We start from the raw sequence: 23,860 nt of genomic DNA, 5'->3' as shown, positions 1-23,860 counted from the left end.
AAGGCAGTGATGAGGTCTGGGAGGAAGGGAATCATTCTTAGTCCTACGATTAGGTCTCTTGTCTTCTGATGAGCCTGTGCCTATGGAATGTGAACCTCACCAATGATTCTTGGTGTTTTTCCCTTTTAGGTGGGATACGATGGCTAGAGGGGACTGCAGATGGGTATTTCACTTCTCCTGGATAGGTTAGGCTCTGATATAACCCTAGCAGGTTAGGCTCTGTAAAATAGTTTTTCCTGAGGACAGTCTTGCTAAGGAGAAGAGAATGCTCTGGCATATTTCAAAATGGTTCCTTTTCCTTTCTCCCTACCAGAAGCATAAAAGGATTTTCTCCAGTATTAATACTGAGGGCCTGCTAGAGATCCTGGAGGTAAGTCTCGCGGACTTGCTACATGAGTCTCTGGCAATTCATGAACTATAGTTCAGGTTTTCCTATTTTGCTCTGGTTCCCACAGAGGTTTCTGCTGGTGGGTTTTGGCTCTAGTACGTTGTGATTCTAGTATATGCCCGTCTGCATCTCCAGTTTGAGGGGCAGCAGTCTGCCTCGTGACCTCACTTCTCTCATGGATCTAAGAAAAATTGTTGATTTTTCAGTTCGTTCAGCTTTTTATTGTTTTAGGTCAGAGTGAAGACTTCTAAGCTCCTTACATGCCAGACTGAAAACAAGAAGTTCCTCTCTGCTAACTTTCATTTATTAAAAACGAATAAATTACCTGAAACCATGTCAATACATTTTTACTTTGTATATCTTGATTTACTGGTTTCTATTTTCCAAATTTAAATTATATAAACATTTCAATTTTGTCATACAATTTGGTATGCCCTTGTTCCTAACCAGCTTTTATAAGTCTTATAGTCCAACAATTTAAATCCTTTTTAAATTCAGAGTTGAATAACTTGTCCAGACCAGCCATTAAAATAATAACAGGACAAAATGAAATGGCAGCTTATTTTTAAAAAACTATGATTTTGAATAAAATATTAAAAAATCATTAAATATATAAATACTATTGCATTTATAAATCTGAATTATGTACTCAAAGTATTTGAAACTTCTAGATTATTTTTCAAAAATATTATAAGATACATGTATATACATAATATTATATAGTCTTTATTAAATGATATCTACAGTTGCTGAGTCCAGGAGCTTTTGTTATCTTTGTTATCAGCATGAATGGTTACAAAATTAATGATTCTGCATTACTGAAAATAGAAAATGTTCAAATGAAGGTCCATTTCAAAATATACATTTATATTTTAAATAATAATCCTATAAAATGTCACATATACAGGTAAATAGATTTTAACTGCATATGACAGGAAATTACATATATCAGATAAATATTATGTACCCGTTTTTATCTTTATGTTTCATTTTTATGTGAAAAACTTAAGAAAATCCATGTCCATTCTAAAGATGTGTTGCTTTAGAAGATATAATCTTTTGGGCCCAGAAACAACATATACACTTTTAAGCTGAAGTACTAAACCTTGTAGTTCACTGAATAATGCAGATTTATAAAGGATTCAGGAAAACAGCCTGAGCACTGTTTTACTCCACATGCAACTGGCAGTGTCAGTAACCTTGCAACTACAGTCCTAGCGAGATATTACTTTTATTTTTCTAGTCTAAATACAATTTTTAGTTTCAATCTCATGCACAAGTGCATGCAAGCACACACACGCTCACATTTACATTTACAGTGAAGATGATTTGCATAGTAAGTGTATGAAATATAAAAAAACAAGTGATAAGAATATATTTACACTAGATTTGTATATTAGAGCTTATTTTTAAATATACAAGAGTATCATATGAAATAATCATAATGAAATTTAAAATATAGCTATATAGTTATAATACTGCCAAAAATAAAATGACAAAACTAAGTTAAAATCAAGTTCATATATATATGTGTGTTGGTATCTTATAATTATATATATGTATATACTATAAATATTAATTATATCAACATTTAAAGGCTGATTTAGTGTTCTAAAGTTCAAACTCATACCTTGCAATTTTTCCAAATACCACATTTCTAAGTTACAATTTTAACTCAAAAACTCCAACTTATCTCTTTAAAGTAAATATTCATATGCCAATTCTCATTATTTTGAATAGAATTTTTCTTTCTCATCTATGTCTATATAAGAACTGATCAAAACTTGAGCCAAAAGAAGCTCAAACTCTTTTTCAGGGGGTGGGTAGAGGTAGACAGGAATAAAAAGTGTCAAATATTTGGTGACAGAAGGAAATCTAAATCTTGGTGGTGAACACACAATGCAATATATATACAACTTACTGTTGAATGATACACCTGAAACTTATTTGATTTTGTTAATCAATGTCATCCCAATAATTTTTAATAAAAAAAATTCATTATAAAAAAAGGCAGCTCAAACGCCTGAAGACAATATGGTAATTTGATGGTCAACTGTATCAAGAACAGCTACTATTTTAAACTGTCTCAGAACCAGGAATTCATTTGTAGAGGCCAATGGCAGTATTAAAAGGCAGACTGGAGTTATGATGGAGGGAAGGATGTTGAATCGGCATAATCTCCATGAGCTGCCCCAAAGTCATTATAAAGGAACACACAGCATTTTTCTTAGAATCAGTCATCTTTCTTCCCTAAATTAGACTATCATCCCTACTCCCTCCCACTGAAATATATGGCCTGCACTTGAAACAGCTTTCTGTTTCAACATCAGAAATGCACTTATTATTATATTCAAAATTCACACACAATACAAAGGATGCTGGCATTTCAGTGTGCATGTGCTTCCAGTGGGACTAGAGAGCCAATATTAAACTCATAAACTGAAATACTTTATCATTTACGGATAAGGTTAGAATTCAGGATAAAAAGCTACCTGCTAATCCTCCAACTCTTTTTTGCAGAATGTTTTTGGATTCACAATATGAGGGTTTTCCTCCAGAGTCAAATATTAACTGGCTCCAGAGATATTTACCATCTTGATTCATAGCTGAAGAAAAAAAAATTTGAAAAAGATCCTAAGAGACCAGAGGCTTTAAACTGCTGAGGATTAACGATTAAAGAGATAATTAAAAAGAACTAAAATACTGAGAAAATATCTCTGATGTGATTTGAATAGGAACCTGAAGAAGTAAGGAGGAAGAAAAATTCAGTACTGCATATCTTTATTAGCATATGACTTCAAACAACAGGGGAAAAGCTGGTGAGACACAAAGACATTCCGGCTCTTTTGTTCCACACATTAATAAAAAAAAATCCACAAATTGCCTTCATTTGAATAATTAAGAAATTGTCAATTAAAAGGGTAAAAGTAGCCAGAGAGAAATCATATATTATTCTAAACTAAATCCATTTTGATAAGGCGCATTTTTAAATAGCAGTTTTGTACTATTGCAATGAGATTAGAATAGCTATCTTTGAAATACTATGCAGAAGTTGCCATAGTAACAATGGAAATCCTTTAGAAACATAATTAATTGCCTTAAAATTTATCAAAGGAACATGGCACTGTTCATCAGAAAATTTTTGCATTTTCTTTTACATTATTATAATACACAGCATTATTACACACATCTATGTCATTAAATGATTTTCTTTATGTAAAACGACAGTTGAAATTATTGCTATTTTCATACATTAATCTCATTAGAAAAAATTCTTATTTTATATTTAAAGCCTAAAGACAATCTGAAAATGCTAAGATTCATCTGAAACCAGGATAGGAAAAAAAGTCCTTTCTTCAATGTATAATTATGACTATCTTTATGTTCTATTTTCTTACCTCTGCTTTTAAATCTACCAAATAAGTACCTTATTTACACTCAGAATTCTGTAATGCAAAAATAACTAAAAGATAAATGACACAGTAATACAGCTGAATGAGAAGTAAAGCAGAAAAAAGCATGGAAAGTTATAATTAAATCATAAATATAGCTTACTCTTTGCAGTCCTTCATACCAATCATCTTGCTCAAACCAATTTGAAATGTAAGTCATCCAAGCCATAGGATGTTTCTACTTTAATCAAGGCAGTTGGAAACTTGGCCTCACAACAGTCAGCACCTAAAGCAACAACAATGTGTTTCAACCAAGGAGCTTTACTGAACCTACCTTGAGAAATGTTCAGGACAAGACCTAGACATGTACACGCATTTCACCTGAAACAGTTCTAATGATTTACGAATAATAGTATCTGTAAAAATAATGCTAAACCAGAAGATGGAAGCCTATATCCAACTAAGAAAAAATAAATTAAACAATAATTATGTTACCGTTCAGTACCAGAGAATGTTGTAGCAAATATTAGGCTTTCAGTTTTTATTCTAAAAAACATTTTAGATTTAACTTTTGCAAGAAATAGGCAAATTATTTCTAAAAGTTACCAAGGTAGTATTAAGGAATCCAGAAAAACCACGAAACAACAGGAAGCAGAAAATTAGTTCCATTTTCAGCCTTAGGAGTTGGACATAAAGCTAGAAGAAAGCCTCTAAGTTAAAAGTTGTATAATGACAAAGCTAATCCTATATTTCTATTCGCTTCCAGCTCAGCTGATTGCTAACCTATAAATGCCTCAAAAAGTTTAGAAAAAACACATGACTGAATAGAGTGCTAATATGTTCGACAGAGAATCACAATCACATGAATTTGATTTCATTTTAGCTTTACTCACTTCTAGAAAAAATTATTTACTAGTCATGCTAAATAAGAGATATCTTGGTAAACTGGAGAATATCTGGGCTTCAAAATATCCTCTCTAAAGTTTAGATTCATCATTCAACATGTAACAGGTTCCGAGTGACCTTTTCCTGACCAAACTCATCAAACCCTTACGCCTCAGTGAAGAAAAAAGGAAGAAAAAAAAGGGGGAGGGATGGGAGGAGGGAGGAAGGTGGAAGGCGGAATGATAAAGAAAACAATTTGAGTAATTTGAGTGTTTCATTTTTCATACCCCATAAGGAACATAGCCTTTATTCTGTCATAGAAAGACACACTTGTATGACATATGTCACTGTAGCTGATTGAGAACATTACTACTCTAAAAATTTATCAAATGCAACATGGCACTCTTCTTCAGAATTCTTCTTTCATTTCCTCTAGGAATAGCTTTAATAATATCTGCTTGGGAAAAGGCTCTCACTTCCCTGGGAAGTTCCATCGCTGGTACAACCTCTTGCTTCATTTGTTTACTTCTCAATGATGTCCCTGAATCTGGACCTTGCTTTCCGTCCTGCCTTTGGAGTTCCCACAGAGCCTTTTGTTCCCATTTAACTGCTCAGAATTCGAATCTCATGCATTGCCCTACCCTTGGGATTTGCTGCCCCAACCCCGGACACACGCACATTGTTGTCTCTTGTCTATTGCTTATCCTATTTTGAGTAATAATGTGTCTGTCCTGCATTCAGCGTTTTACCCCGCCTTGAACCTGTATCTAGCACTTGCCCAATAACTCCAACTACTGTGCCACTATTGCAGAGTTTCCAGTCTCTCTTCTAATACACTTGACCTACTTCTACCCAAGCTCCTAAACTCCATTTCAAATTACCTGCTGACCCTAGATTAGTTAGCCTTTTACCTAGTAATCTCAATATGAAAAGTGTAAAGCCTAGCTTATCTCTTTCAAGCAAGGTTTACCCTTTTCTTCCACTCCCAAACATTCTTTACTTTCTCCCGCATTCCCCATTTCAGGGAATGTTATATTCAGTAACCTAAGATTAAAAGCATCAAGCTATCTTTGATTCTTTCATCACCACCACCCGCTCCACCTCTGTCCCTCCCACTATAGTTGGTTACCACGTGTTATCAAACTACCTTTAACAGGTCTTCTCAAAAGGCCCTACTCTCCATCCCTAAAGCCACTGTTTTAGTGAAATCTCTCACCATGTCTTGAACAAACTATAAAATAATTTACTTACTAATCTCCCTGCTTTCATTGCAATTCTTAAACATGTTCTATGCTATCAGGGCTTTTGCCTGAGATGTTCTCCTTCCCTTTTTCTGTGAATAATGAGCTCTTTCACATTTAGGGGCTTTCAAGATCCAACTTAAATATCCCTCTTCTTTGAAACCTTCTCAAATGCACCAAGCCCTTCACCCATGTGCCTTTAAATTTATAGCTGTATGCACTGGATGATGATTATTTGCATATATATAAATTGTGAGTTCCCCATGGCAAAGGGTTATGCCTTATTCATATTTGTACAGAAGATACAAAGTGTTTGTTGAATAAATTGACACCAGCAGTGCTAGAAGAGTTTGTCAACTAGTGGCAACACATGACCTGAAGGCACGTGTTACTAAAACTTGGAAAAGTTCTAAAGAAGCATCCAAGTGAGAGGTAATATATTCATCAACAAGTAAAATGGGAGCACTATTCAATTCCTTGTAAGGAATTGGCTAATCAAATCATTTAAGAAATTGGTTTTTTTAAATTGTTTTTAAAAATGTAAAATAAAATGCAAATTTGAAATTGTAAAATTATTTTATAATCATTCCAAGCACCAAATGTGTATTTATTATACCATTGTAAATCCAATGTAGTTAACATTAATATCTGGTTTATAGGGCACACAACAGTTCTTATGTCTTATTCCCTGGTATTTTCCCATGAGCACTAGTTACCATATTTGTAAGAATTAAAAAAGCAAAACACTGTATGTCATGTAATCTCAGGTGAAATATTATCTTACATAGAAATACATATTTACTGATTTTACTCCAGGTATTCTGATGATCTGAGAGTAAACAGAAGCTGGTTCATTTATTTTAATAATGGCAAATAGTTTTCAACTCCCACGTCTCCTTGATTGGTTAGGACTGTCTGAAGTGAGAGTTGAAACCTTGAGCTGACCTCAGGGAAGTGTGTCATGATCACTTAGCAGTAACTGAGACAGAAAGGAAGGAGTCATGGTGGCACTTATTCCACATCTTTACATCTGTGTACTAGCCAATGGTCTTGTTGACTAATATCTTGTTAAAATCACAAATTTAACTTAATTCATAGTCAGAATATTCTCACTACCTATTAAAATTAATGATGGAAAGAAATGATACTAATCTTAGGCTAAATGTCATCATGATAAAGAAAATAAAGATAATGAAAAAAAAAATGTTTGCAATGTCAGAAAGCTTACCATAGGCATTAACATCTAAACATTGTCTGATTGTTGGTCTTGACCTTTTCATATGTCTCTCTCCATCTACACCTTTGCCATGACCTCATCAGGGGCAGACTCTATGTCCTTGCCTGTTGCCTTTGGACTTGCCGAATAACTTGTTTTGCCTAGTGACATGTGGGCAGAAGTCGGAGTATCCCAGGTCCAAGCTCTCTGGCTATAGAGCTTGTTTGCATTCCCACCCTTGTGCCTCTGCCATTGACATAAGAACATTCTATGGCTACCTCATCGGCCCAAGAAGGATGACAGACACAAGGAATGGAGCTGTCGTAGACAAATCACAGACCTCCAATGAGAAGCAGAACCACTTGGCCAAGTCAAACCTGTTTAAAACCCAGTATTAAACTTGTGCTGATAATAAATGCTTTTTGCTATATTTTGCTGAGTTCTGGAGTGGTTTGTAAATAAAATATTTTTGTGGCAATAGCTAACTGGTACATTGCCCCTTGTAATACTGAGAACCAACATTCCTGAGTCAGGAAGACATGCACACTCAATGGAGATTAATCAAATCAATATTCTCACCTTATCTACATTAGGAAATCGAGGTCAAATGACTGTAGGAAATAAGCAAGATTTTTAAGGTGTACAGTGTTATGACAATCTATGTCCCACAGCAGAAGTTTTAGAAGACAGGATATTTTTTAAATTAACTAAATATAGCAAGAGATATTTATTTATATAAAGAATCTTATATAAAGAATCTCATTTTTTTCAATCTCTAACAATTAATCATTGAAAAATAGTTGTCTTTCTTTTCACAAGAGGAAAATATATGCACATAATTCAAGTGATCCATTCGTATTAGTGTGGTGTTTCCATTTTGTTATCCCTCTCCCATTTTAGAAATGCTTTCTCATTCTCTGTATTAAGATGGTTAGGATTACCTAGAGATACAGCATTCTGAAGCAAATAAAGTAGATCCCTGCTCTTAAGATGGTCATATCTGCCAGTGATCAACATCCTACTATAAATATGAGATTAAAATCAAGATACTAAAAATTCTCTGGTTGTAATTTTATGTGAATCTATTTGTACCAGATCTTGAAATGTTCATTCTGCTCTCTTCTGCCTAAATTTGATAATGTTTCTATTGACTTATGCCTGTTTAAAATCCTAAACCGAGTAAAATGACATGTTTTGCCTATTAGCTAAATCTTGGTCTCAGTTATATCTGCTTTGATTCTACATTTAGATTTTCCATCCAGTTTTACCTGACATCTCTGACCAAGATATTGGTTTAATTCTCTGAAATTTGGGCATTTGCAGCATATCCTTTTCTCTACTAAATTCATCCCTTCCAAGTTATGTTTTCTTACCTATTGTACTATCCGTAGTTGTACACTCTTAGTCTGCCCTTGTCTCCATTATTTTGAAATAGCAGTGATATTTATTAAACTTCCCAACAAACTAGAGTGAACATGCAAAATAAGCACAGGTCATCATTGCTTGTTCAAACAGAGTAAAATCAAGTATAAAATATTTGGCATTGCTCAAGATCATTCTTTTTCATATATCTGTATCTGACCTGTCTAGAACTGTGTTTGGGTGGGTTAGAGAAGAAGATGAGGTTGTGAAAGAGACTGAGGAAGTGTAAATGCTCCTCATGCTCATGGTGTCTGTGGGTATCAGGCCTGGCAGGTCCCAGGTCTGGGTGTGATCCAGGCTCGCGGCTAGGAATAAGACCTCAAATTTAGAATGTTACATTAGTGTAGTAGGGCGCTTGCGCCTAAAATGTGTAAACATAATTCAGCTTATTATATCACACGTGTGTCAGAATGCTACCACTGTACTCTGATATATGTGGAGCCATGCAAACCCCTAGGAAGGAGAAGAGCAGAAGCGCACTCCCTGCAATAGAACTGTACCCCCTGCAACAGAAGCGCGCTCCCCACAATAAAATTGGTGCCTGCTGCTTCATTCTCACGTCGGCCCCTTATGCATTTTTCCAATTGGGCATCTCACCACCAAAACCTTCCCTTCTCGATCAGCTCAGCGCTGACAATGTCACACAAGCTGATATAGATCTGGGATCACCTATGTGTCTACTCTTACTATGAATAGGTACTCCTCTGAAAGAAACAAAATTAGTGGAAGGTGGCTGTCAAAAGCTTTATAAAACTACAATTCGGGGGGAGTTGTCCATCCTAACTATATTAAAATCCTACATAAAAATGTCAGAACGAAGTCTGAGTTAGACAGTAGTAGACAGACAGTTGACTAAGTGTGCTTTAAACAGTCACAATTTTTAAAAGATTATTATTTATAAGAAAATGGCTTCCGGTGATGGCAGACAAGTATATATTCTACTTCTCCCACTGAAAAAAATTAGAAAAGGTAGATAAAAATATGTAAAATCTCTGACTAAGAAGGGGAATCCTAAGAGAAGTCCAAAGAGGCTGGCCAGGCACTTTTTTTTTTTTTGGTGGTGGTTATGGGGTGGGGGAACATTTTTCCCAATAGGATTTGCCTAAATAAAAGTAGTGGCTGAAATACTGAGAAGCTAGAGAATTTTGGTAATCTCATAAGGCTGGAAGGAAAAAAATTGGAGTTCAGATGCTGACAAGGAAAAATGATCTATTAATGGAGTCTTTTCAGTAAGAACCATCTGGGTCTATACCTTAAGACTAAGAATGAAATAGAAATAGACTAAGACTCAACTTCATTCAATGACTAGATTAAGTGATCTTCCCTACCCTAATGCTTTTCCAAAGCAAAAGTAAATTCTCTATAGAGGAAGATGTGATTAAATTGTCAGGTTACAAAGCAATCAAGGGAATTCCAATGAGTAAGAAGCCCCTCTATGAAGAGAGAGGTCACATTTATGGTGTCACCTTTGACAAGGTATGAGAGAAAAGGTGACTGCCATAGAAGAGGGAAAGAAAAAAAGTCAGATAAAATTGCAATTCATTCCTTAAGGCCAATGTGAGCTAGAGCATCAGTTTATAATAACTGGAGGTCCCAGAGGCAAGCTGAGTTAGCACTCATTTGTAAGATCTCCACAGACTTCAACTGGGTGCTTAAGAGAAAGACTGGGGGAATTAGAGGCAGTCTGCTTCTGTGGCTCAGAGGTGTAGGAAACAAATGGCTACTGATAGTGGACAGGCATGAAACGCTGTATACTTCCCTGAATCCTTCTACCATATGAAGCAACATCCCTACTAGGAAGAGAGAAAAAAACAGCCTTACTCCCAGGGACAATGGGGAAGAGTAAAATAGAACCTAATCTGCTTCTAGGAATGGAAAGAGAACCCTCCTTCTTGACCTCAGGTACTAGGCAAAGATCCACTACCTCTGGGAGAAGGGAAGAAGCAAAAGATGTCCACCCCTGGGGGATGAGCAGGAAGATAATTAGGCTCCCATCCTGTACCAAAGCATTAGCACAGATCTGCCACTGTTTGAGGAGATGCAAAAAAATTCTCTTCTACTCAACACCACCACAGATACAGTCAAATTTGGCTGCCATAGAGCAGGGCTAAGGAAGGGGAGATACACAAATCTCCTGTAAAAACCAGATTCCCATAATCTGGGAGACAAAAATTGTAATACAATCATACATCGGGATACTATGCAATAATTAAAATGAGCTATCCACACAAAATGGATGAACTCTATAATGTAATGATGATTGAAAGTCAAATATAAAAGGATGCATATCCCAAGATTCCATTTAGAGAAATTTAAAAATAAGTAAAATTAATGTACACTATTAAACATTATGAGAGAGTTTTCCTTGGAGAAAAGGAAGTAGTAACAGGAAAGTATCATGAGGGGGATTTCTAGGAAGCTTACAATGTTTCTTTTATGCTAATTATTCTAATAAGAAAATTTAGCTGCTACAAAATGCTAAATTGCACATTTCTGCTGTCAGGCATATAATCTAAATAAAAAGAAATTTTACACTAAGAATACACAGCAGTGCTTCCTAACACTAACAAAACTAGAGGGGGGAAACCCCAAATTAACTTGTGCATGTATATTGTATAATTGGATTATATTTTATAATTTCACTTGGATACTTTTATTTATCTTTGTATTTTCCCCTTGAAGTTTTCTGACCTACTTACCACCCCTAGCCATCATATTTTAGAACACATTAACTTAAGTCTTTCTTGAAGACTCTCAGATATAGCACCAATACTTCTTTAATCCGGAAGTATTTTTAGAAGCAATGTCAGAGACAAGCAGATGAGGAAGATGGACACAAAGAATAAATAATCCCATAATAGGAAATAAGCAAAAACTGAAATCTACTGAAACAAGCTGAAGAGGACTGAGATGGACTAGATTAAGGATATGCGTGGGGGGATCCAAAGGACACCAACATGGAATTTAATGACTGCAATGATCATCCACATGGATGCCTGTTAATGCCACATCCACAATAGATCCTCTAACTCCTTAGTTCCTACTATTCCACAGGGACTGAGCACAGGAGCAGATTTCCATGAGCACGTTTCCAGACGCCTGAAGAGAACTATATAAATAGTTCCCCTCCCATCACTGCATGCATTGACCAGACCTTTCAAAGTATTAAATAGCTACATCCTAAGAACAATTTTTGAACAAAAAATGAATAAAGCTGACAACACTCTCCACTTATTGATGAGTCTAATCTCTAGCAACAAAGTCATAAAGTATACAGTATACCTCTCTTTAGCTTAGGTCATGTACTATTTCTTTTTTTTTGGTCATAGAAGCTTTATTATTATTATTATTATCATTATTATTATTATTAGTTTCAAGAATATAATACATTGGTTAGATATTTATATAGTTTATAAAACTATCCCCCCAATTGCTCTTTCTCTCCTCTGGCTCTCCACCTAACCATTACATTAATGCTAACTACTTTCCCTATACCATGCTCCCCATCCCTGTGATCATCTATCGACTACTAATTTGTACTTCTTTAACCCTTCACCTCATTCTTCCAACCCCCAATCCCCCTCTCCTCTGGCCATCACCAGATTATCCTCTACATTTGGTTCACATACTATTTTTAATGTGAAGTTACAAACAAAAGAGTTGAGAATTGAAGTATTTTTTTTTACTAGAGTTGGAATATATAAACAGCAAAAATCAAATGAACACTCTAAAACTGAAAAACACTGTATCTAAAATTTATATCTCAGTGGATGAGTTTATTTTATTTTTTAAAATCAATTTATTTTTTATGGTGACATTGGTTAATGAAATCTAATAAGTTTCAGCTGTACACTTTAAGAGTAAGATATATATATTTATATTGTATGTTTAACAGTAAGATATATATATATATTTATATTGAATGAGTTTATTAGAATGCTGGATACAGCAGAAGTCAGCATTAGTACACTGGAATATAAATAAGTAGTATATACAAAAACTAATGCATAGAGAAAAAAAGTGAAATAGAACAGAGCATAAGAAACATAAAATATGCTGGAAAGTTAAACACAGATGTAATGGGAGTCTAAAAACGAGAGAAAATATAGCTGAATCAATATTCAAAGAAATAAAGAGGAAGAAATTTCCTAAATTGATTTTAAAAAATGAAGTTCCTAAAGCTCAACAAATCCCAAGCAGGTTAAGTTGCACATCATAGTAAAATGCTGAAAATTACAAAAAAAATTTTTAGTGGCTACAGTACAGTCAGAGATCAATAGGAATAATAGAAGTCAAAAGACAACAAAATGACATTTTAAAAGTTATGAAAAATAACTATATATCTAGAATGCTATACACAGTGAAAATATAACTGAAGACAAAAATAACGATGTTCTCATACAACAAAAACTAGGGAATTTTTGTTGGTCTGAACTAGAAAAAAAGTATTAAAGAAGTTCTTCAGACAGAAAAAATGATCCTAGACAGAAACATGAAAATGTTAGGGATAATAAATATCACCAGAAGAAGAAAATATGTGGTTAAGTATAACTAAATTTAACTATACCAAACAATGATTGTAATGGTATAGTTTAAAACATTTTTAGCACTAAATTATATATAAAAGGTGAGATCAAGATAAATGGAGTTAGTATGAATGAAGAGGTAAAAGTAATCGTTTGTTTTAACTGTAATGGGTCAAAGGTACATGATAGAATTTCTAGGTAACTAAATTTAAATAAACATTATTAAGAAGTTAATCAAAGGAAAATGTAATTAATAAAAAAACTGTGACCAAGAAAATAAATAGCTTGATTGTATATGTAAATCAAATTATAAATTATATATTAAAAGAGTGGATTAAAATTAAAAGCATAATTGGCAGACTATTAAAAATCTCAACCATATACTCTTTACAGGAGTCACACTTTAATATAAAGTTACAAAATAGTTGAAAGTCCAAGAACAGAAAATTAATACTATATAATTTTTAAACAGAAGAAAGGTGTTATATAAATAAAAGATAAAATAAATGTCAAGGCAACAAATAGTACTAGAGAGATAGAGTGATATTACTAAAGGATAAAGTGGTGAATTCAACTGAATGGTATGACAGTCCTATCATTGTAACAAATGACATAACTTTAAAATATAAAGCACAAATGACAGAATTAAAGGAGAAATATACAAATCCATAACATAATGGAAGACTTTAACAAATCTTAATATCTGATAGAGAAAACTACATAGGGGTATAAAAGATCTGGACAACATATTCAACAAAATTGACCCAACTGACATACAGAATACTGTACCCAATAATGATAGAATTCATATTCTTCTCAAGTAAACCCAGAGTAATTACAAAAATAAATCATGTGCTAAGCCATAAAGAAAACCTCACCAATCTCCAAAATATTGGACTCGTTTAGAGTATATTTTCTGGTCACAGTGGAATTAAAGCTGAGATCAATAAAAGAAAGATAACTAGAAAATCCACAACTGTCTGGAAATTAAACAAAGCATTTCTAAATGATCCTTGGATCAAGAAGAAGTAAAAATAGAAGGTAGAAAATATTCAGCACTAAATGGCAAGCTGCAACAAATAGAAATCTGTGGCTTACAGCTAAAGCACTGCTTGAAGGTAGAGAGTCACAGCCTTAATTATATATATATATATATCTGTGTGTATATATATACATATATATATACACACACATATATATACATATACACATACATATATGTATATATATTCTAATAGAAAAGAAGGGAGAAAATCAAAGATTATATTTCTATCTCAAAAAGCTAGAAGAGAAAAGCAAATAAAATCTAAAAAAATGTAGAAAAAGGAAATCATTCTGAATAGAGGGAAAACATTTTATGTTTATAAACATACAACAGAGAAAATCAACTAAACCAAATGCTGGTTCCTTTAGATCAACTTTTAGAAGATTTATTATCAAAAAAATAGAAAAAGTACAAATATCAAAATCACAGATGAAAAAGACATCACTACAGAACATACTGACATCAAAATAGAATAGAATATTATGAACTAATTTGAAGCAATATAATAGATAACTTGGATGAATGGATAAATTTCTCAAAATATATGTTAAAAATGTTGATAAAAGAATGAGAAAATCTTAGTAGCCTAAATATGAATATGATTCTACATTTAAAACTTTTCCACAGATAATCTCCCAGGCCCAGATAGTTTCATTGGTGAAATTTTGCAAATATTTAAAGAAGTTTTACACAAACTCTTCAGGAATACAAAAAAAAAAAAAAAATAGAATCAATTAGAAATTACTCATATCCTGCCAAAACCTGAAAAAGACTATAAAAAAGAAAATTACAGAGCAATCTCTCTCATAAATTAAATGTGAAAATCCTAAACAAAAGTTAATGGGTTACAAGATTTAATACTGTAAGGACATAAATTCTCTCTAAATTAATCTATAAATTCAATGCAGCCACAATCAAATTCCTGGATTCTAATGAATTCATGTGGTTCTCAACTTTTTCTGACTTATTTCGCCTAGCATGATAATCTAAAGATCCAGCCATGTTATCACGAATGGACATTATGCTGATATCAATATCTCTAATGAATACAGATACAAAAATCCTAAATTTTGTACTAGCAAATCAAATATAACCAATATATTAAAAAGATTATACATAATAATCAAGTGGGGTTCATTCCAGGGGCACAAGGATGGTTCAACATACACAAATTGATTTATGTGATATACCACATAAACAAAATAAAGCATAAAAATTATATGGTCATATCAATAGATGCAGAAAAAGCATTTGATACTGCATCCATTTATGATTAAAACACTTAATAAAATGGGTATAGAAGGAAAATACCTCAAATTATAAATGCCATAACCCTCAGCTAATATACTTAATGGTGAAAACATGAAAATCTTCCCTCTAAGATCAGGAACAAGTCAAGGCTGTCAGCTATCACCACTCTTATTCAAAACAGTGTTGGAAGTTCTAGCTAGAGCAATCAGACAAGAGAAAGAAATAAAAGGCATCCAAAATGGGAATGAAGAAATCAAACTGTCACCTTTTGCAGATGACAAGATTCCTTATATAGAAAACCCTAAAGACTCCACCAAAAAAACTATTAGAAACAATAAACAAATACGGAAAGTTGCAGAATCAATGAACAAAAATCCATAGCATTACTATACCGTAACAATGAAATTTCAGAAAAAGAAATGAAAAAAAGAATTCCTTTTGCAATTGCAACAAAAAGAATAAAATACTTAGGAATAAACTTAATGAATCATGTGAAGGACCTATACGTTGAAAACTATAAGACATTAAAAGAAATCAAAGAAGAGTTAAAGAAATGGAAATATATTCCGATTTCATGGATTGGAAGAATCAACATAGTTAAAATGGCCATATTACCCAAAGCAATACATAGATTCAATGCAATCCTCATCAAAATCCCAATGGTATTTTTTAAAGAATAAGAACAAAATGTCATCGGATTTGTATGAAATCACAAAAGACCCCGAATAGCAAAGCAATCCCGAGAAAAAAGAACACAGCTGGAGGTATCACTCTGCCTGATTCCAACTTAAACTACAAAGTGGCAATAATCAAAAGAGCGTGGTATTGGTAGAAAAAGAGACACACAGACAAATAGAACAGAACTGAGAACTGAACTCCTATATACATGGGCAAATAATTTTCGACAAAGGAGCCAAAATCATACAATGGAGAAAAGAAAGCCTCTTCAAATAAATGGTGTTGGGAAAACTGGAAAGTCACACGCAGAAGAATGAAACTAAACTGCTATCTGTCATCATACACCAAAATTAACTCAAAATGGGTTAAAGACCTAAATATAAGACCAAAACAATAAACTGCATAGAAGAAAACATAGGTAATTAACTCATGGACTTTAAATTTAGAGAGGATTTTATTAATTTGATCTCCAAGTCAAGGTAAGTAAAAGCAAAAATAAATGAACGGGGCTATATCAAACTAGGAAGCTTCTGCATGGCAAAAGAAACCATCAACAAAACAGAGGCAACCAACTGAATAGGAAAAGATATTTGCAAACAACACCTACAATAAGGGGCTAATATCTAAAGTATACAAAGAACTCATACAACTCAACAATTAAAAAACAAACAAACCAATTTAAAAAAGGGCAGAGAGTATAAACAGACACTTCTCCCAAGAAGACATACAAATGGCCAACAAACATATGAAAAGATGCTCAACTTCACTAGCTATTAGGGAAATGCAAATCAAAACCACAATAAGATACCACCTCAGAATGGCTATCATCAACAGGACAAGTAAAAACAAGTATTGGGAGAGGTTGTAGGAAAAAAGGAACCCTCGTATCCTGCTGGTGGAATATAAATTAGTACAACCACTATGGAAACAGTATGGAGGTTCCTCAAAAAACTAAGAATAAAATTACCATATGGCCCAGCAATTCCTCTTCTGGGTATCTACCCAAATATTTAAAAACATTTATCTGTTAAAATATATGAAACCCAATGTTCATTGCAGCATTACTCACAGTGGCCAAGACATGGAAACAACTGAAGTATTGGAAACCATCGATAGATGATTGGATAAATAAGAAGTGGTACATATATACAATGGAATACTCCTCAGCCATAAGAAGAAATGAAATACTGCCATTTATGACAACATGGATGGATCTTGAGATTATCATGCTAAGTGAAATAAGTCAGAAAAAGTTGAGAACTAAATGATTCACTGATATATGTGATATAAAACTGAAAGCAATAAACGAACAAGACCAATTAACAGAGATTCATGGACACAGACAACAGTTTGGTGGTTACCAGAGGGAAAGGTGGGTGTCGGAGGTAGATAAGGGTAAAGGAGGTAAATATAAGAAAACTTGACTTTGGATAGTGAACACAATGCAATATACAAGTAACATATTATTGAATTGTACACTTGAAACCTATATAATTTTATTAATCTATGTCACCCCAATAAATTTAATTAAAAATAAAAAATAAAAATAATCATCATATATTTTTTAATTTTCAAGTTTTATGTTATATACCTTAAATGAGGTCAAAATTTTTTAAAGTAGATAAAAATATATGAACATATAAATAAAATATCAATGTATAAAGAGCAATTACAAATCAGTGACTTGAAAAAATCTGTAATTAAACTAAAAGGCATATTGTAAACAATTATGCTTTTATATTTTAAAATGTGTGTATATATATATATAACACACACATATATATATATATACAGACACAAAGACACATACACATTAAAAACTAAAAGAATACACACCATAAGGTAAAGAGTTGGCTATTTAATAGCGAAAATTTATTATTCCTTTGACTTATTTATATTTTCTAAAATTTTAATAATCACTCCTCAATTAATTCATTCATTCAATAAATATTTATCGAGCAGCAACTACGTGCCAATCAGGCACTGAAGATAAAGCACTGTGAAAAACATAAAAATCCTGCCCTTCCATAGTTTTCATTCTTGTGGGAAGCAGTCAGGAAATGAGAAAAACAAACAAGTAATTGATGTATGTTAGAAAAAAATTTGTGGTATGGAGAAAATAATGCAGGGAAAGAGGATAAGGAGTTCTGGAGATAGAGCTGACATTCCAATTTTTTAAGAGTATTGAGAGGCTTCACTGGGTTGATACTAAGCAGAGATTTGAAGGAGATGAGAGGCAAAATATAAAGGTATTTGGCCAGCAAGTGTGTTAAGCAAAAGGAGCAGCAACAGCAAAGACTGAGATGGAAACTTCCTGGCAGATTTGAGAAATAATAAGAAAAATCAATAAAAGTATATAAAATACATATCCAAAAGTCAGAGATTTGTCAGGATGCAGATTAAAGGTGGTTATGTTGAACTCATCTTTACACTCTTCGGAATTTTGTAAATTTTCTTAATAGAACTCTATTGCCTGTATTAATAAAAAATAAAAAAACAAAACCTTAATAACATGTTGAAAATTAGTGTTTAAAATTTGAATACACTGTATGTGAGCTTGCAAAAAATATATAATTATATAATTAATATGTGCTTATTAGAAAACTTTGGAAAATGCAAAAAAATTGGAAGGATTTTTTTTTAATTAGCCATTAGCCCGTATCTTCCTCCGTCTCATGTTCCTAATCCTAAATAACCACTCTTCTCGCTGTGATATGCAGAACCACAGTTACCAAAGATGAATAAAATGTTAAAGATCTCTAAATCAGTGTCTTTCAAAGTGTGGCTCTCAGGTTTCTTGCATCGGAATTAACTAAGAAACTGGCTAAAAATGCAGATTCCGGGATCGTGCCCTAACACTAGTGGATCGGAATCTTGGGATCTGGAAACCTGGTTTTTAAAATCATTCCCAGGTGATTAATATGCTCAGTAAAGCTTCAGAACTACTTCCTTAGTTCAATAATAGTAAAGATAATTTAGCAGAAAAACTTCCTCTACTATCTTCTACTAACCAAGATTAATCTCTTAAATGTCTACCATTTCTAAGTGTACCTTTAATGTGCCTGGCAGTGGGTTTTATCTAAGCATTTTCAACATATGTTAAATCATGATGTTCTTAAAAGCTTAGGTGATAAAATAGGTCACAGCAAATACAGTATTAAGCTCGTTGAAATCCCGGATTATGGAGCAAATAGAAAAGAATAAGGTCATTATGGTAGTTCTAGTTTGGACTCATAAAATGACCACTTATACCAGTATGATACCTGATCAGCAAAATGCAGGCATTATATGTAAGACCAAAACACAGATTCAAAGATGTGGCACAGTGAATGCATTTATTTCATTATCTACCTGAATATTTATTTTTATACTTTCTTACATTTTAACTAACAAAATGAAAGTTATATAGATTTGAATTATAGAATTAGATTTTTCTAGGTGCTTGGAGGATTACAGAACCTCTTGAGTTGTAATACGGAAATGATTTTTAATTTAATCAAAGAAAGTAATCCACTTTCCTTGAATAATGGGATCATTCATTCACATACCTTCAGTATGACTGTTCTGAGAGCCAGAAAATATAGAGGAGTGAAATTACATATTTTCACTTATAAACTAAGAAGTTAGAAGTAAATATTTCATTAAGAGAAACATTATGATATAAAGATGTAAATATTTGTCATAAAAAGATATAAGGTTATTTCTATGACAGAGCATGGCAAACATATGTAGCCTTACTTTTATAAATAGGATTATTCCTCATCAAGGAATACTTGAGAAGTCAATTGTTCTGTAAACCTGAGGAAGCCCTTCCCCTTCTAATTAATCTGTTTTGTGAGTTAGATTTTGTATATAAGTTTTTCAAATAGTCTGGGCCTTTATGCCTATCTGTCTGTGGAAATCGGGACTCCCATTTGGCATGTGACTGAGACTGGCATTTTCCTGTTCTGGCCAAACGGTATTAAAAATTATTTTGGCAAATCAATTGAGAAAAACCAGCAAAGGAAATCAAATGGATTTAAAGCTTGTAAGCTTTAAAATGAAAAGAAATAGCCCACATAAAGTCAATAAATCCGAAAATTTCTTTGAAATATGTACACATACATTGATAGAAGGCCTGAAAAAAATCCTAAAGTTTGAGAAGTCAAAGGTTGTATCAGCAAGGCAAGGCCAATGCACAGATCAGATAGGTCGCTACTCTATTTGATAGCCCACTCATCAAAAATTATGCCCTTAGCCAACATAAAATTCCCCCTAAAGATGAACTAATACAATAATGAAAGTGAGACTTATGTCCAAAAAGTTATTGAAATATAGATGTATCCACTATTATATTATCAGGAATGAGCTCATTTATTTAGTAGTTCATGGTACTCCCATGTAAAGCTTCAAAAGTGGAATTGGACATTGATATTACCAGCTCAAGAGGTAACCAGGTCCCATGCAATAATGTACTTTATATCAATACTTCTCAAACTCTACCTTCAGAAGATTCACTTGAGGCTTATTAAAACACAGATTTCTCAGAGATTCCAATTTGGTCGGGGTTGGGCCTGAGAATTTGCATTTCTAATAAGCTCTCAGGAGATGCTGATGCTACTGGTCCAGTTACACTTTGAATAATTCTGTGCTAGCTGGGATCTGGTGCAAAAGCGGCAGAAAGTCTAGAAAATAAACACATCCACCTTCAAAATGTTACCTGACAGCAACCATAATCTAGGTTTTAGATATAACTTCCAAAAATTTCCTATTTGTAGTATTCTTGACATTCTGTTATAAATGTGATGGCTATGTATACTTACGTACCATTGGGGTGCATTGGGATAAAGAATTTCTAAGGTAACTGGATCCCAAAAAGTCAGAAAAGACTTTGCAGCAAAACTTAAGTTATATTAATGAGTAAATCAAAAAATCATAAAAATTGTGGGAAAACACTTTTTTAACTAATATTTTAAGTAAACTTTCTGTGTGATGAGACCAAACATATGCACATTGTTCATTACATACATAATTATTTTAACATTACAAAAGAGATCTAAATCTTAATTACTCAAACTTTTAAATTAATCCCTCGAAGAAATATAATAAAAGGGAAGATGATGCTGATGACATATTTTGACTTCTTTAGGGAGCCACACAATGCTGAGTGTCAGAGGTTGAAGTTCTAGACCAGTTTTCACACTGACGAATTTTGAGCAGCATAATCTTTATGTATTTAGTGACCTCAAAATTTAATGATGATGAAATAATGGTGTTAGAGTAACTGGTCTCTAAACATCCTTCCAGCTTAAATCCTGAAGTGACTCTTTCAAACCTGTTATCATGTTTACCTTAAAAATAAAATGTTACATAACTCTTTTCATTAAGACTCATTCATAATGTTCTATCTTAAACGACCAAACTTAACTAAATATTACCTATTTCTTATTAACCAACGCTTCAATTTTCAAGACTCCATGTGGAGCTGTTTTATGTTAGAAAATAAAGGTTTTTCTACAGCATATCAAACAGGATCTGTGCAATGAGAATTACTTTCTACTTTCCAATCTGAAAGTGAGTTCTTTTGCATATGTTACATGAAATTCCGCTTATTTTAAATAATTGCAAATGAGCCTGCCTGAGATATTGGTATATGCTCACAACTTAAAGTGCCAACAATGTAGAAGAAAACAATGAATCTAAGCATAAGGAAAATTATTTAACAAACTCTACTGTGAGTTCTCTATGTCTGAGCATTCAAATCTATAAACCAGGTATTGAAATGTGGTAACATCCTCACCAAAGCATGGAAAATTATTTCTTACATCTTTTGATAGAGGTTTTCCTAAATATGACAATTATATATCATCTCTATAATACCAAAAAGCACTGATAAATTGTCTCCTATACACCCTTACTGTAGATTTATTTTACTGTTTGTTTCTATGATATATACATATATTATATTTCTTAAATTACAATGTAGAATTCCAGAGTTTTAGGAGATAGTAAACTGAGTCACACTTTGTAGTACATGTAAAGTAATAAAAAGCAAGACTTTATGCTTATATTTTAAAATATTATCTCACTCAAGTAGCTGATATTGTGGAATTAGTATGACAAGTGCCACCTGTGGTTCCAACTACAGTTTGCCTTTTTTACAAAGCCTAGTCTATTTTAAATGTTTGAATTTATCTTCAGTTATATTTGTCTAGTCATTGAAATCAAGTGAAAACAACTTAAACCTTGTCTCCTAATGTGACAGTCCTGTTGTACCATGAGAACTTTTGAAATCTTTCCAATCAATTATGCTGGGAATTTTTCCCTTCGATATACAAAGGTATAGGTCCAAACTGGTCATTTTAGTTATTTCCCTAACAAGTTTTATAACCAAAGTTACAAGCCCTTTTTGAACATGTTAAGTAACCTCAAGTAAGAAAAAAGTTTTCCTTCAGGTTTTGTTTCTCTACAGAGTAAATTCTTTAGGGAATTTCTACAATTCTCTTCAGGTATCTCTAATTTCTTGTACACAAATCTCCAAGGAAGAGTCTCATCTACAGTGAGAAAATAATCTCCATGTTATTACCATAGAACACAGCATGGTTTTGGATACTGAAAAATGCCAACCAACTCTTAGTTTAATATATGTTTCTGATACAAAAGAAAAGAAGGAGGAGTCAGAGTAAAAGGAATCTCTCCTAATCTTCTAACATGATTTCTGTGGATTAAAATACTCTCAATGAAATCCCTGTTCTGAAGACACACTGGAAGCTACATAACTTCACTTTAATATTTTAATCTGCTAAATGGAATAGATTAACAAAATATAAAATGAGATAATTCTACAATTGCAGAAAGTAGAAGTAACCCATATATATACATATATATATGTATATATATGTAAATACCATGAATGGCTGGGTGAAGTGGCTATTTAGTAATCTGATAAATGGTTATCTTCCTTGCATGTATCAGATTTCAAATAAATTCTGGAATATAGGAAAGAAATGTGAATCTTTCAAAATTGTTTGAATTTCCTTGTAGCCTTACAGTTACATAATGTACAGTTACATAATGTAATAAAATTACGTAGCCTGGAGAATTTGCACATATTTTATTGAAAGTGACAACCTACTCATTCATGTTGGACTTCTAGTTTCTATTAGGGCAAAATAAACAAATGAACAACAAAAATAAAACTATTCCTATTCTTTTCTAATTTATAAACTGCCACTGGCTTATCTATGTCTTGGCCAAAGGCTATAGGTAGAGTCTACAGAAAACAACAACAAAAACTCTCTACCCCTAGTAGTCCCTTGACTGAGAGTACAAGAATTTAAAAACATTTTTTTCTAAGCTAAATTAATGTGTGGCTAATATATAGAGTTATTATGTGACTAATGGGTAACAAAAATTTTCAGTATACCAGTATTTAATTAGTAAAAATAAAAAGAATGAAGAATTTTTAAAGTTTTGAGTAAATATAATTGTTTTCAGAGATAACCCACATTTTAAGTATTTCTATTGATATCAACACAGGAAAATCAGATCAATATAAATAATAAAATGCAACTATCCATTTTATATAGTAAGTTTGTGGAGCTCACTTAAGAAATACATGATTTTTTTTTTTATATGCAGGCCCTTTGAAATAGGCCCTTGGTTTAAAAAACTTCCCAGGAATCTTTAATGCAAGGACCTAAAACTAGCATTGTAACATTAATCTCTAAACAATGCACTAAAGGATGTTTCCTAAAATTATATTGAATTAACTGACAACTTTTTTCATATTTACTAATTTCTATATTTATTTTAGATCACGGAACAGGAAAGATAG

General features: G+C 32.8%; 1 protein-coding gene across 4 annotated transcripts in view; it reads right to left on the bottom strand.

Moving 5' to 3' along the window:
* Positions 1 to 23,860, bottom strand: part of WDR17 (WD repeat domain 17) — an 89,606-nt gene that overhangs the window by 64,392 nt on the left and 1,354 nt on the right. For 2 of the 4 annotated variants that reach the window (XM_039882585.1, XM_039882584.1), the window contains exon 2: positions 3,944 to 4,066. The exons of 1 other annotated variant lie outside the window; for it this stretch is intronic. In XM_039882585.1, coding sequence (XP_039738519.1) covers positions 3,944 to 4,009 — 66 coding nt within the window. In that variant the 5' untranslated portion in view covers positions 4,010 to 4,066. Of the gene's footprint in view, positions 1 to 2,880; positions 2,972 to 3,943; positions 4,067 to 23,860 lie in introns of those variants that run through there. One more of the 4 variants, XM_039882587.1, reaches the window with a different exon arrangement.

Source organism: Pteropus medius, unplaced genomic scaffold (assembly GCF_902729225.1).
Source record: "Pteropus medius unplaced genomic scaffold, Ma_sr-lr_union100, whole genome shotgun sequence".
In the NCBI taxonomy this organism is placed as follows: Eukaryota; Metazoa; Chordata; class Mammalia; order Chiroptera; family Pteropodidae; genus Pteropus; species Pteropus medius.
This window is presented reverse-complemented; position numbering and strand designations above follow the sequence as displayed.